The sequence below is a fragment of the Colius striatus genome, chromosome 13, assembly GCF_028858725.1.
Source record: "Colius striatus isolate bColStr4 chromosome 13, bColStr4.1.hap1, whole genome shotgun sequence".
NCBI classification, from domain to species: domain Eukaryota; kingdom Metazoa; phylum Chordata; class Aves; order Coliiformes; family Coliidae; genus Colius; species Colius striatus.
Window position 1 is genome coordinate 1,872,454 of NC_084771.1, and position 13,496 is coordinate 1,885,949.

Genomic DNA, 13,496 nt, shown 5'->3' on the forward strand with positions numbered 1-13,496 from the left:
TGGTTTGGGTGTGGGGTTTCTGCCTGAGCTCAAGTGAGAGTTGAGAAACGCTCAGTTCAGAGTTGGGTGTCACGATGGAGCGAAGGGAGCTCTGGCTGTGCCGTGCTGTGAAGCAAGACTACAGATCCGTGCCTCCAAAGTGACTTGTGAGCCACCCTCTGCTTGCCAAGGAACCCAGACGGAACTGTCCTTAGCAGGTGATGTGGTGGTCATCCGAGCAAAGGGGCTGTTGTGCCCTGACATTGTTAGAGGGCGAGCAGAAAGCTCCGGGAGCGCAGGATCGGGAGCTGAGCCGTTGCTGTGGTGGCACAGAGAAAGTAACGGTGCGTGTGTCTCGCAGCTCTGTACCCGGAGGCACTTGGCCCTGGGCGCTTTGGAAGCACGGCCCAGAGTCCTGGCAGGCGAGAACAGCACCAGAGCTGTGCAGGGAGGTTGTGCAGGGGCTCAGCAGGGCCGTGGTTGGTGGGTAGTGATGGGACAGTGATGGTCGCTGGCATCACACCCACCTCATCCCTGGCTGGGGTTTGGGGTTCTGGTCGGTTTGGGGTTTGTTCCCCCTGAGATCAGCTTTTCTGTGCTTTGCTCTCGCTGGTCCTGCCTCAGGTGTGAGCAGTGGCAGTTCCCAGGTTTCTGTCTCGGCAGGTCAGGGGGAGCGGGCAGCCTGTCGTTCTCTGCCCACTGCACACACACACTGGCTGTTTCCCCGTGGGGGGTTTAATCTCCCTCAGCATCAGCTGAAGTGCTGTGTTGGCTGGAAGCACAGGCAGGTAGATGATGCAGGATGGATGCAGCGAGGGATGAGAGAAGCATCTTGTTCTGTTGGAGGAAAGCTCCATGGTGATGGGATCTGAGCTGTGTGTGGAGCAGCAAGGGATGAGCAAAGGGAGAGCAAGAGAGCACAGCTGAGGATACAACGGGATCTGTGCTATTTTCCCCTTCTCTGCCTGTTTCCAGGGCTGTTTCTCTGGCCCAGCACCACTGGAGTGCTCTGTGCTCGGCTGGTCCCGGGCCCGGCGCAGGCGCCAGCGGGCGCGGCGCGGTGACGTGTGCGCGCGGGGCCTGTCGGGACGGGGCGGCCTCTCGGCGGTGGCGCGGCGGCGGCTGCACGCGGCGCGGCCATGGCGGACGGGGACGGTGCGCGGGGGCCGGGCCGCGGCGGGGCGGGGGGGCTCGGCCGGGGCCGGCCGCGCGGGCTCGGGGCCGCCGGGGCCTGGCGGGGGTGGTGGCGGGCTCGGCCCGGCGGGTTTCGGGGCTGGCGGGGGTCCCTCCCGGCGCGGGGCATCCGGCGGGGCCTCGGCGGGGAACGCTCAGCCTGTCGCTTCCCGCAGCTGCCGGCGTGAAGAAGCGGAGGAAGAAGGACAAGCGGGCGCTCGCCGATGAGGATGTGGCGGTGAGCGCTGTGCGGAGGAGCCGGGGCCGGGGGGCACGGGGGATCCCAGCGCGGTGCGTGGCGGTGCGGAGGAGCCGGGGCCGGGGGGCACGGGGGATCCCAGCGCCGTGCGTGGCGGTGCGGAGAGGCCGGGGCCGGGGGGCACGGGGGGTCCCAGCGCGGTGCGTGGCGATGCGGAGGGACCGGGGCCGGTGGGCACGGGGGGTCCCGGTGCGGAGGGGCCGGGGCCGGGCTGGGGCAGCGGTACCCGAGCGGGCAGCGCGGTCGCCCCGCGGGACAGCACGTGGCAGCGGGCGGGAGCGCGCACGGGGCCGCGGTTTAGCGCCGATCTGATCTCGGGTCGCTTCACCCCCTGCAGGACATTCAGCACACCGAGGAGTTTCTCATCAAGCCCGAGTCCCGGGTTGCTCAGCTGGACACGTCTCAGTGGCCGCTGCTGTTGAAGGTGCGGCGGGGCCCTCTCTGCTCCTCCCTGCAGAGGCTCCGTGGGGCTCAGGGGAGATGCTCAGGGCACAGAGATCCCTCTGCCTGCAGAGCCTGACCAGTTGTGTGCCTGCTTCCTAAGCTTACTGTGCCTCCTGTAAAGTCCCCATTAAGTCCCCCATGAAGAAATCTACTTCAGTCATTTGTCACAGCATGGTGGGGGCTGGAAGGGAGTTTTAGAGCTCATCCAGCCCAACCCCCTGCCAAAGCAGCTCCCACCTACATCAGGTCACACAGGAACATGTTCAGGAGGGTCTTGAAGAGCTCCAGAGCAGGAGCCTCCACACCCTCCCTGGGCAGCCTGGGCCAGGGCTCCCTCACCTCCCTTATGCTTTTATGGAACTGTTTGTGTTCCAGCTTCATCCCATCACCACTTGTCTTATCATTGGATATAACAGAAAGAAAGTGCTGCCCCAAGCTCCACCAGTGAGATGTTTGGAACTATGAATGAGCTGCCCCCTCAGTCTCCTCTTCTCCAGCCTGAACAGCCCCAGGGCCCGCAGCCTTTCCTCACAAGGAAGATGCTCCAGTCCCCTGAGCATCTGGGTGGCCCTGCACTGGCCTCTCTGCAGCAGTTCCCTGTCCCTCTGCAGCTGGGGAGCCCACAACTGGGCACAGGACTCCAGCTGAGGCCTCACCAGTGGCCTATTGCCTTTGTAGCCTTCTTAGTCGCTTATGCTGTTTCTGAGGCATGCTGGGTTTATCCTGCAGAGGATGATATTGTCCTTTCCCCTCTCTCACAGGGCAGGATTTCTGTTTCCTTAAGTGAAACATTGCTGTGGTTTATTGTTGTCTCTCTTGACAGGGGCTCTGTTGCTTTAATGTGCAAATCAGATGTTGTGTAACTGGGGAGATGTGTTGGGGCAAAGCAATGCAGAAGCCAAGCTGGGCTCAGGAACACTTGTAACTGTTGCTTCTGTTTTGTAGAACTTTGACAAGTTAAATGTGAGGACAGCACACTACACACCTCTTCCTTCTGGTGCTAATCCCTTGAAGAGAGAGATTTCTGACTATGTTAGGTGGGTGCAAGAATGGCCACAGGGCTCTGTTTTGATTCCTTTCACAGTTAATATCTTCCAAGTGTTTTCTGTTCTGTGCTCCTCTGTATGTTTTGCCTTGTGCTAAGGAGGAGTTGTCTGAGTTGAGCCTCCCCATCTCCTCCTGTGACATTTGCTTTGCTGTTGTGACTGGTCTATAGACAAACATGCAGACACTTGAGGACTTTTCTGGGGTCTGGAGGAAAGTCCTTTGGCCTGCTAGGCTTGGAGTTTGTTTGTGCCATTTGGTTGGAGTGCAGAGAGCAGGGAGGAGCAGTCTGGTGAGAGAAGAATCCCCTGGAGCAGCTGAGCTGCTGTGTGCAGAGCAGCTCCACGTGTGCTCACTTGGGAGCAGCTGGGAGCCTCCTACACAAGAACACATTTCTTCACAGCCATGACAAACACTCTCCAAGTTCTCTTTGCTCTTACTGTGTTTGCCCTGAGCTTAACTCCTGCTTTCTGTCCTCTTACACCACAGGTCTGGCTTCATTAACCTTGACAAGCCTTCCAATCCATCTTCCCACGAGGTGGTTGCGTGGATCCGCCGCATCCTTCGCGTGGAGAAGACCGGCCACAGTGGCACCCTGGATCCCAAGGTCACTGGCTGCCTCATCGTGTGCATCGAGAGGGCAACACGCCTGGTGAAGTCCCAGCAGAGTGCAGGTGTGGTTTTGTTGCTCAGGACCATTGACAGTCTGACTGGGGAAACGTGGAGTTCATTTGGAGATAGAATTGGAGAGTTCCAGGCTTTGAAAGGACTCACCTTTGGTCCTCAGTGCCTTGAGCTTAAGGGTTGCATGTCCTCACTCCCAGGCAGTGAGGGTGCATCCAATGCTGTCACAGCTTGGGGATTTTAACTGCTTCTCTGAGGCTTGTGCTGGTTTTAAGTCAGTGGGAACACTTAGAGTCATAGAATGGAATCACAGAGTGGTTTCAGCTGGAAGAGACCTTCAGGCTCATGGAGTGAAGCCTTTGTCCCAGCCCTGTCAACCACCCTCAGTGACAGCCTGGTTTCAGGCACTAACTGAACTAGTGGCCTCAGCCTCTCCCAGGCCAGTGAAATCAGATCTAGTGAGGAAACAAACCCAGCTCAGATTGATGTGCTTGGAAGGATAACCAGCTCCATAACAAACTGTGCACACTTCCTAGGAGAGCAGCTTGTGCATGTTTCAGGGCTGTGTGAGTGTGTTGCTGTGAAGCAGTGTGGACCTTGAGGTCAACATTAAATGCCAGTGGCCACTCCTGACTGCTCTTGTCATTCTTTCAGGCAAAGAGTATGTGGGAATTGTTCGGCTGCACAATGCAATTGAAAGTGAGGCTCAGCTTGCCAGGGTAAGTCTCAGCATGCTCTTAGCCATGCTGGCACTTGACATGCAGAGTGTTCAGTGTTGCTGGGAGATGAGAGGGTAGGAGTGGAGCTCAGGTGTGCTCTGTGTGTGAGGTGATGATGAGGTTTATCCATTCTCTGAGTGCAGTGGTGCTGCCCTCCTGCAGCACCCAGATTCCTGTTCTAGGCTCTGAGTGTTGTGCAGCCTCCAGAGACCCTCCAGCCTCGCAGTGTCTTACTGGGAGCTGCTGTGGTGTGTGGCAGGCTGCCTGCAGGAGGGCAGTGGTGCTGGCAGGGTTGGAGCCTCTTTTTGTGGGGCTCCATCCCCACTGAGACGAGGGACAATGTCTGATCACATACTGCCACCTGATGCAAAAGCCCAGCTGTGGCAGCTGAGGCAGCATTTTTACCCCCTCACTGCTTCAAGTGGGCTTTATGAAATATGATGTCAACAAATGGTGATGAGCCTTGTTGTTTCTCACTCATGTTGCTGGAGAGCTCAAGGTTGGTGATGTGTTAGGGCACAGGTGTGAGCTGCTGCTGTTGTGTTTGTACCCTCAGGCAATAGAAACCCTGACAGGGGCCCTGTTCCAGCGACCACCTCTCATTGCTGCTGTCAAACGACAACTGAGAGTCAGAACCATCTATGAGAGCAAACTGGTGGAGTATGATCCTGAGAGAAGATTAGGTAAAAGGGGCCTTTCCTGCTTTCTCTTGAAGCTGACAGCTGATGATGTTTCTTGTCAAATGGGGGCTGCTTCCTATTCTTGCCAGATGCCTTTAGACCTAAATCCTCAGCACCATCAAGCAATAACTGCTTCATGCATTAACTGTGGTGTGCTGAGAAGCACATCTCATCTCTTTTATACTGCTGCATCCTTCCTGAAGAGCCAAATGATGTCAATGAGATGGCATTAGCACTCAGTGCAAAGATGACCTTCATCTATCACCCCAGGCTGATGGCTCGATGAGGGACTGGGCACGAAGCTTTCAGCTGGGGCTCATTTCTAGCTGTATTATATTTACATACTGTCCTGTCCTGCATTTCAGGTATCTTCTGGGTGAGCTGTGAAGCAGGCACCTACATCAGAACCCTCTGTGTTCATCTTGGCTTGCTGCTTGGTGTGGGCGGCCAGATGCAGGAGCTGCGCAGAGTGCGCTCGGGCATCCTGGGAGAGAAGGTAAAGAGGCAGCTCCAACCAGAACCAAGGCACTGGGAACTGCCAGAATGGCAAGAGTTCCTTGGAACACTAGGAGTTGCACAGCACTGGGAAAAGGTGTTTGGGTGCATGTTGGCTGAACAGCCCCAAAACCAGAGATGATCTGTGGAACCAAAGTGTTGAGTTCAGTTCAGGGTTGTTGCCCCTGTTCTGGTAATTAAGCTTTGGGACAGTGAGGGACTGGGATGTGCACTATGGTGACTGAAGGTTTGGTTCATGCCACCTGTGTTTCTCAGCCTACAAACCACATATGTGCTGGGGGTTGAGGCCTGTGAGCTGTCTCCTTGGTGGTTTGCAACCACCGGGTGTCAGGGCACAGAGCAGGCAACGTGCTTCATGGACATCAGCCTGGGAGATCACAGAGGCTCAGGGCTGGGAGGGACCTGGAGAGCTCACCCAGTGCAACCCCCCTGCCAGGGCAGCACCACCTAGAGCAGGGCACACAGGAACCAGCTGGGTTGGAATGTCTCCAGAGAAGGAGCCTCCACAGCCCATCTGGGCAGCCCCTGCCAGTGCTCCCTCACCTCAACAGGGAACAAATTCCTCCTTGTGTCTCTCTGGAAGCTCTTCAGTTCCAGCTTGTTGCCCCTTGTCCTGTCACTGGCCATCCCTGAGCACAGCCTGGCTCCAGCCTCCTCACACCCACCCTTGATGCATCTGTAACCATTCCTGAGCTCACCCCTGAGGTTCCTCTTCTCCAAGCTGCAGAGCCCCAGCTCCCTCAGCCTTTCAGCACAAGGCAGCATCTCTGTGCCCTGTGCTGGACTCTCTCCAGCAGCTCCCTGTCCTTCTGCAGCTGAGGGGCTCAGAGCTGGACACAATATCCCAGATGTGGTCTCAGCAGGGCAGAGCAGAGGGGGAGCAGAACCTCTCTGACCTGCAGCCCACAGCCCTTCTAACCCAGCCCAGGATGCCATTGACTTCTTGCCCACAAGGGCACGTTGCAAGTCTTGTGTGATCTCAAATGCTTGTGCAGTCATTTCAGTCCAGCCATAGCTGGATCCTGCTGCCAGTCCAAGCTCCAGAGCTACTTAATTCCTCTCTTTGCAGAGAGGGAACATCAGAGCACAAATGCTTCCCACCCATCTTCCAGCTGTGCTCTTACACAGCTGCAGTCACTGCTAGTCACTTCTGAACTCCAGGTGTTGGGTGTTTACAGCTGCTCCAAGGGTTTCTTCCATGTCACAGACTGAGGAGATGGTTAATTTAGACTTCTGCTCACTTTTCTTTGTTTACAGGTCTCAGGGATGTAAATTTGGTCACATTTAAAAGAACTCATGTGGACAGCCCTTAAACACTAGATCTGAGTACTCCTGAGTTGAGGGAGGTTGGAGCCTGTGGTAGCAGAGCCAGGCTGGCCTCAGCCTCTTGATGGAAAGTGGTTTTGCCTCTTAAGTTGCTCCTTTTGCTGCTCCTAAGTTGGAGCATCTCTCTCTCCCTCCCCTCCAGCACGCTGCTTGCTGTTGGACTTGGGTATGTTTCCAGTTGGTGGCTGGTGAGAGAGTTAAGAGGGGTTGGTTGTATGTTTGCAGGACAACATGGTGACCATGCATGATGTCCTGGATGCTCAGTGGCAGTATGACAACAACAAGGACGACAGCTACCTGCGCAGGGTCATCCTGCCCCTGGAGAAGCTGCTCACCTCCCACAAGCGCCTGGTCATGAAGGACAGTGCAGTGAGTGGTGCCAGGGGCTGCCAAGTGCCCTCCCAACTTGGACAACTAATAGAGTAAATGGGGGGGGCAGGATCCACTTGGTGACTGCTGTCAGCACTGTGAGCTGTGTTGGGCCGTTGCCAGGTCAGCAGGGAGATGGAAAAGCCAAGAACTGAGTGGCAAAAGAGCTGCTCCCCTCAGTTCAGAAGGATGCTGAGGGTTACAAGAGGTCTGCCCCACAGATTGTTTGCTCTGGTAGATACTTTGCCTGGCTTCCTTATTCCAAAGCCCCTACATTTTACACAGTTGACAATGCAAACTAGATCCATAGGGATGTTCCTGCTGGGACAGCAGTGCCAATGGGAAGCTGAAACATCAGAGGCACTTCTCATCTTGGTTTTATTCTCTATTAGCTTTTAAAGTCCTGTTCTTTGCCTTTCCAGGTCAATGCCATTTGCTATGGAGCCAAGATCATGCTGCCTGGGGTCCTGAGGTATGAAGATGGGATTGAACTTAATCAGGAGATTGTTGTCATTACCACCAAAGGAGAAGCTATCTGCCTAGGTATGAAACTCTTTGTGCCCAGCTAACTGCAGAAACAACAGCCTGTGTCCCACTGGATGCACAACAGATGAATCCCTCTGCACAGAAGGTTTAAATAGTGCTTCTCTGAAGCATTCCTCCAAGCAGCTTCCCAGAAGCTGGTAGTTGGTGGGGACTGTGGGTTAGTACAGCTCAAGGCAGCTGGTGTTGGGCAGTATCTTAAGAAGCCGTGTCTGCATCTGTCCTTGGGAAGGTGTGAACAGTTCCTTAGCCTGCTTTCAGCTCTCTGATGCTCAGGTGTGCTCTGTGTGTGAGGTGATGATGAGGTTTATCCATTCTCTGAGTGCAGTGGTGCTGCCCTCCTGCAGCACCCAGATTCCTGTTCTAGGCTCTGAGTGTTGTGCAGCCTCCAGAGACCCTCCAGCCTCGCAGTGTCTTACTGGGAGCTGCTGTGGTGTGTGGCAGGCTGCCTGCAGGAGGGCAGTGGAGCTGGCAGGGTTGGAGCCTCTTTTTGTGGGGCTCCATCCCCACTGAGACGAGGGACAATGTCTGATCACATACTGCTGCTGGGCACAGGTGAGTGGAGAAGGATGAAGCAACTACCAGCTTCTGTGAAGTTCCTTGGAAGAAAGCTGTGTCCTAACCAGGCTCTTAAGGGAAGCTGCTGCTTGTGGCAGGTGCTGACACACTGCACATGTCACGGGCTCAGTGCTGCAGGGCCCTGTGCTCTGTCCAGACCCAGGGGATGTAACACTACCAAACTGCTGTTTCTGCTGCCTGCACTCTGCTCATCTTGGGAACCTGGCAAAGAAAGGGAGTTGATGGGGAGGGTTAGTCTCCTTTGGTTTGACTCTGCAAGGTCTTGGGAGCTGATCAAGGAGCAGCACTGCTGCTTTCTCTTGTGGTTTGGTTTCTTGGGCTGCTGACAGAGCTCGTCCCCATCCAGGGGTGGGGTTGGAGCTGCCCTGGGGGTTGGTTGATGTTGTGTTCACTGATTCAGAACCAGTCTGCAGGTGTGCTTATGGTGTGGTTAAGCCATGCCTAACACACTTGCTGCTGTTGAGCAAGGCAACTCTCTGAAGGCCAGAACTTCCCTCTGGTGAGGTTCTGGGGTGAAATGGCCGTGGTGAGGGGACGTTGCTCCTCTTCCCGCTGACAGAGGAACAACAGACTGAGTGCAGCAGGTTCCTGTGTCACTGCTGCAGTTCTGCTGGTGAAAGTTAATGAACTCTGTGCTTCTGCAGCCATTGCCCTGATGACCACAGCAGTGATTTCCACCTGTGACCATGGCATTGTGGCCAAGATCAAGAGAGTGATCATGGAGAGAGACACGTACCCCCGCAAGTGGGGGCTGGGCCCCAAGGTGAGCAGGACAGGGGGAAGGTGGGGGGTGGTCAGCCCCAGCGTGGCAGGGGGAGCCCCACTGTTAGGATGTGGGACTCTGGGCCCCTCAGGCAGAGCTGCAGCCATGTCTTACCCAGGGCCTTGCTGTAGCTGTGTTGTGCTGTCCTGGAGCCCCGATGATGCTGCTTCCCAGCACCAGCTCAGTGCTGGTGGGACTGAGCCTTTGCCTCCCCACAGAGCCTGGGCAGCTCTGCCTGAGGCCCAGCTGGGACTGCCTCTGGTGCTTGGGCACAGGCTCCTCAGGTTTGTACAGCTCTGGGAAAGAGCCAAATGATGTGAAGTGTGTGACATTAGCACTTTGTGCAAAGATGACCTTCATCTATCACCCCATACTGATGGCTCTCCAGGGGCTGGGCAAGGAGCTGCTTTCCCTCTGGTGCAACTGTAGCAGTGCCAAAATGCAAACTGTCTTGTAAGACACTAAATTCCTTCTGCCTTAAGGATAAGAACAGTGGGACCACCCAGGGTTCCTGTCCTTGTCTCAAGCATGTGGTAGCTGTGGAAATGAGCAGGTCAGCAGTGGCAGCTGAGCTGCAGCCAGACAGGCCTTTCACTGTGGCCACTGCTACAGCCCTGGCTTCAGCTCAGTGTAAAGTTGCTGTGGCCTTGCTGCATTCCTGTGGCTCAGCTGAAACTTAGAAAGCTGTGGGGATGGGTCCACATCTGCCTCACAGCACATGGGAGGTAGCACAGGCCAGTTGAAGCATCTTGAGGTCCTTAGCAAAGCCTTGCCTTTGCACCTGGAGTGGTTTGTCTGAGGTGTGGCAGGTCACCAGGCTGGAGGAGCACTGAGACATCTGTGCTCTGGCATGGGCAGAGTGAGCTTCTGCTGCTGCTCCTACTTACCCCAGCAGGTACCTGCTGATGAGGGATGCTCCCTGTCAGGTTTGTAGGCTGCTGTGCAGGGGGTGTTTGGGGTGATTTCTTAGAAGGTCCTTGGACAAGTGTTGCATCAGTAACCCTGTAGTTAGCTTGACTTGCCCCTGGATAACTTCCCCTTAACACCAAATGGCTGAGGATTTCTCCTCTGGAGCTGCAGTCTGACATGTTGCACGTTGCTCTCAGGCCAGTCAAAAGAAGATGATGATCCAAAAGGGTCTGCTGGACAAGCATGGGAGGCCCAACGAGAGCACTCCGGATTCCTGGAAGGACGAGTATGTGGATTACAGGTGGGTACAGGCTGTGTGGCTCCTGCAGGGTGGGCAGAGGGGAGCCCTGGCCAGTGAGGGCTGGGCTGGGGGCTGTGATTCCTGCTTGGAGCACGTTAGGCCTGGCCTGAGGCTGGTGGCTGTCCAGGCTGTGGGGTGCAGTGGTGTTTGCTGCAGTCCCAGGGAACGTGCTGGCAGCAGGCAGCGCTGGAGGGAAAGGGCCTGAGCAGACAGTTATCCCTTTCTAGCCTGTGCCTGTGGTTTTAGAGGGAGTCAGTCTGCTAAATTAAACAGGGGAGGCCTTGCTGTTGCCCAGCCCAGCTGGCCCTGGTGCAGGCTGCAGGTCTTCCTCACACCAACCTCCCCCTGCAGTGCCTGGCCTGGGGAGGGGGAAATAACTAGTACAGAGCAGCGTGAGGCAGTGGCTGCCCAGCTCAGCCTGGCCACCTTCTCTTTCAGGGAAGCTGCTGAGAAAGAGGCAGCTGCTGTTCCTCGAGCTGCTTCAGAGCCAGAGAGGGCTCCAAAGGTGAGTCCTGTTGCTGCTCTCTGGCTGTGAGGGTGGTTGGGCCCTGATGAAGTGGATCTGTGCCGGTTCCTTCAGGCAGTTGGTGTTGGGTGCTGTGTTGGGAGCTGCAGTGAGTGATGCTTTGACAGGGGAAGATCACAGAGTCATTGAATGGTGGGGTTTGGACCTATAGAGCTCATCCAGTCCAACCCCCTGCAGAAGCAGCTCCCACCTAGATCAGGTCACACAGGAATGTGTCCAGGGGGGTTTGAAGCCCTCCAAGAAAGGAGCCTCCACACCCTCCCTGGGCAGCCTGGGCCAGGGCTCATGTTCTGGAAGCCTGGTGTCCCTGGGGTGTGGTTGGTTGCATGGCTCATGTTTAGGGCCTTACCCCTGTGTGTTTGCCTCTGGGATGTTGTACAAGTCCTGTATGAGAATGAAGAGCTCTGACTTGCAGTGCACAAGCTGCAGCATCCACAGTAACACGTTGTTTGGAGCCACAATGGATGTGGTTTTGGCAGAGAACCTTTCTGGACACTGTACAGACAATTACAGGCAAGAGTTGCATCTGAAGTTGCCTAGTCAAGGCTTGTGCTGTGACCTAAGGATCTCAGGGCTTGTGCATGCACTTGGTGTTTTATTTGGGGTACAGGAAGCAGTGAGCAGTAGAGGGTGCAGTTCTGGCAAACACTAGGCAGTGTGTGCTGGAGGGGACCACTGGGAGTCTGTAGCTCACCTTCCCACTCCAATTACTCTGTGAACTTTGAATCAGGCAGAACAGTTGCAATGGTCTTGCAAACAGTTTTGCCATCACTTGGGCTCCTCTGGAAGATGCCATGTCTGCCATGTTCCCCTCACAGAGGAAGAGAGAGGTGGAGAGTGAGAGTGATGAGGCTGTGAGCCCACCATCCCCTGCCAGCCCCCCACCAGAGGAGCTGAGCAAGAAGGAGAAGAAGAAGAAGAAGAAAGAGAAGAAGGCCAAAGAGGCAGCTGAGAGTGGGGGAGAGCAAATAGAAATGGTATGTAACTGGGTGCTGCCATGCTGTGGCCCAAGCATGGGAGAGGTTTCTGTCTCACATCAGCATCCTGCTGAGCTGATACAGGGTGGTGGCAGCTCTGCAGTGGCACAGGGGGTGAGCTGAGCAGTTGGTGGGTACACACTGCTGCCAGGCCACCTCTGTGCCCTGTCACAGCCCAGTGGGAGGCCAGTGCCTGGCAGGGTGCTGTTGTGGTGCTGGCATTCAGTGCTGTGTGCCCAAGTGCTTGCATGGTGGTGAGGGAGGGCTGTGGCCATGAGGAGCCTGCCTTCTGTGTGGAGTGAGGCTGTTCCCCTTGGAAGGAGCAGTGGGGGGATCCTTTCTGATTCCTTTCTGATCTCTCAAACTTCTTTACAGACCAGTGAGACCAGCACAAAGAAGAAGAAGAAGAAGAAACAGAAGGAGGTAGAAGAGAGCTCAGAGTAACTGCCTGGATGTGTCCAAAGCAGGCAGCCTCGTGGGCAGGCTGAGGACAGGACTGGCTTCACAGCAGAGGGGCCAGTGAGCTCCAAGTTCCTTTTCTGCTGTGGATGTGAGTGGGTGTGTTTGCCTGGGATACACCCTGCTCCTCATCCTGTTTTAAGGGTTGCCAGAGGAGCAGGGCCCCTGCACTGCACTGCTCTCTGAACACTGGGATGCCAATGGAAGTGGTACCTTCAGGGCAGCTGCAGCTCCTGGCCCTTCCTTGGGATCTCTGTTTTCACCCAGAGAGGGAGGACTGACATTTCTCCTCCCTCTCATCCTGCCTCTTTCTTCCTTTTCTCCCAAAGCTGGGGTTGTTACCTGACAGTTGCAGAATGTCTTGATGTCAGGAGGACTGGCTTTGGCAGGGCCCAGCTGGATGGGTCACCTCAGTGGTTTGAGGGGCTGTGCTTGGTGTGAAGCTGGCCCTGTGCCTGGCCTGACCCTCAGCTCCATGGCATCAAACAGTCCACCCAGATACTCTTTCTCATAAATGGATTAGAACATGAAGTTCCTGCTTTTCCCTTTAGAGTGCAAGGACCTGCTTGTGAGCTGTGGGCTCATCCCCAGTGCCCCAGGAGCCTTGTCAGTACACACCTCTTGCTGCCCCTTTGCTCCACCCAGGTGCTGGGATGGGGCTGCAGGGCTCCAGGCTGCCCTGCTTTGGATATCCACTGTGCTCTGAAGTAGGGCTGCTGCTGGAGGGGAGAAGCAAAGGGGCCAGAAGGTGGTTGTCAACAGGCTCTTCTAAAGGGCTCTTGGGACTGGAGTGTGAGGAAGAGCCTGGGCAGAGGCAGCTCTGTGTGGGGCACTGGCTGTGGGGCTTGGGGCAGTTTCTCATAGACTTGTCATTTCTTTATGTGGGGTGGGCAGGAATTCCCTTCTCTGTCACAGGGGTAGTGCTAAGCCAGGATTTTAACCCAGGCTGCTTCATCCCTGCAGAGGGTTCTGTACCATGGCTCAGCTCTGTGCATTGCTTTAGGTGTAAGCATCTGACTCCAGTTCTAGAGACCCAGGCAGGCAGTGGGGCAGCAGCTGGGGCCTGGCTGAACCCCAGACAACTGTTATTTACCCTTTTTTTTTACATCCAAATAAAAGCCCTATTTTTGAGTGGGTGATTTTCTTGCTCATGTGGCTCCTGGAGGTCAGTGCTCTGCTCTTGGGGAAGGGGAGGCAGCTTCATGCAGGTGCTGCCCCTTTGTGCTGCTCTGCCAGTGAAGTGCTGGTGCAGAGGAGTGGTCATGAAGTGGGCACAGTGCTGTGGGCTGTCACTAGAGGGGCTTTT

The 13,496-nt window shown here is 55.7% G+C and overlaps 1 protein-coding gene and 5 non-coding genes across 6 annotated transcripts; all 6 read left to right on the top strand.

Annotated features, from left to right (window-relative positions):
- The first annotated feature begins 1,073 nt into the window (after window positions 1-1,073).
- Window positions 1,074-13,326, top strand: DKC1 (dyskerin pseudouridine synthase 1). The gene is made up of 15 exons (XM_062006923.1): window positions 1,074-1,134; window positions 1,329-1,390; window positions 1,749-1,835; window positions 2,801-2,892; window positions 3,389-3,573; window positions 4,178-4,242; window positions 4,799-4,925; window positions 5,288-5,418; window positions 6,990-7,133; window positions 7,556-7,676; window positions 8,900-9,018; window positions 10,125-10,228; window positions 10,667-10,733; window positions 11,573-11,731; window positions 12,107-13,326. The coding sequence occupies exons 1-15, from the start codon at window positions 1,119-1,121 to the stop codon at window positions 12,173-12,175; spliced, it is 1,548 nt and encodes a 515-aa protein (XP_061862907.1). The 5' UTR covers window positions 1,074-1,118; the 3' UTR covers window positions 12,176-13,326.
- LOC133626654 (small nucleolar RNA SNORD17) lies at window positions 4,347-4,593 on the top strand. Its single transcript, XR_009819705.1, has one exon. It is a non-coding gene; the product is annotated as a small nucleolar RNA SNORD17 (small nucleolar RNA).
- LOC133626657 (small nucleolar RNA SNORD83) lies at window positions 5,127-5,202 on the top strand. The gene has a single exon (XR_009819708.1). It is a non-coding gene; the product is annotated as a small nucleolar RNA SNORD83 (small nucleolar RNA).
- On the top strand, window positions 5,567-5,702 carry LOC133626660 (small nucleolar RNA SNORA36 family). Its single transcript, XR_009819711.1, has one exon. It is a non-coding gene; the product is annotated as a small nucleolar RNA SNORA36 family (small nucleolar RNA).
- LOC133626655 (small nucleolar RNA SNORD17) lies at window positions 7,966-8,212 on the top strand. Its single transcript, XR_009819706.1, has one exon. It is a non-coding gene; the product is annotated as a small nucleolar RNA SNORD17 (small nucleolar RNA).
- Window positions 9,325-9,400, top strand: LOC133626653 (small nucleolar RNA SNORD83). Its single transcript, XR_009819704.1, has one exon. It is a non-coding gene; the product is annotated as a small nucleolar RNA SNORD83 (small nucleolar RNA).
- Window positions 13,327-13,496: the final 170 nt, after the last annotated feature.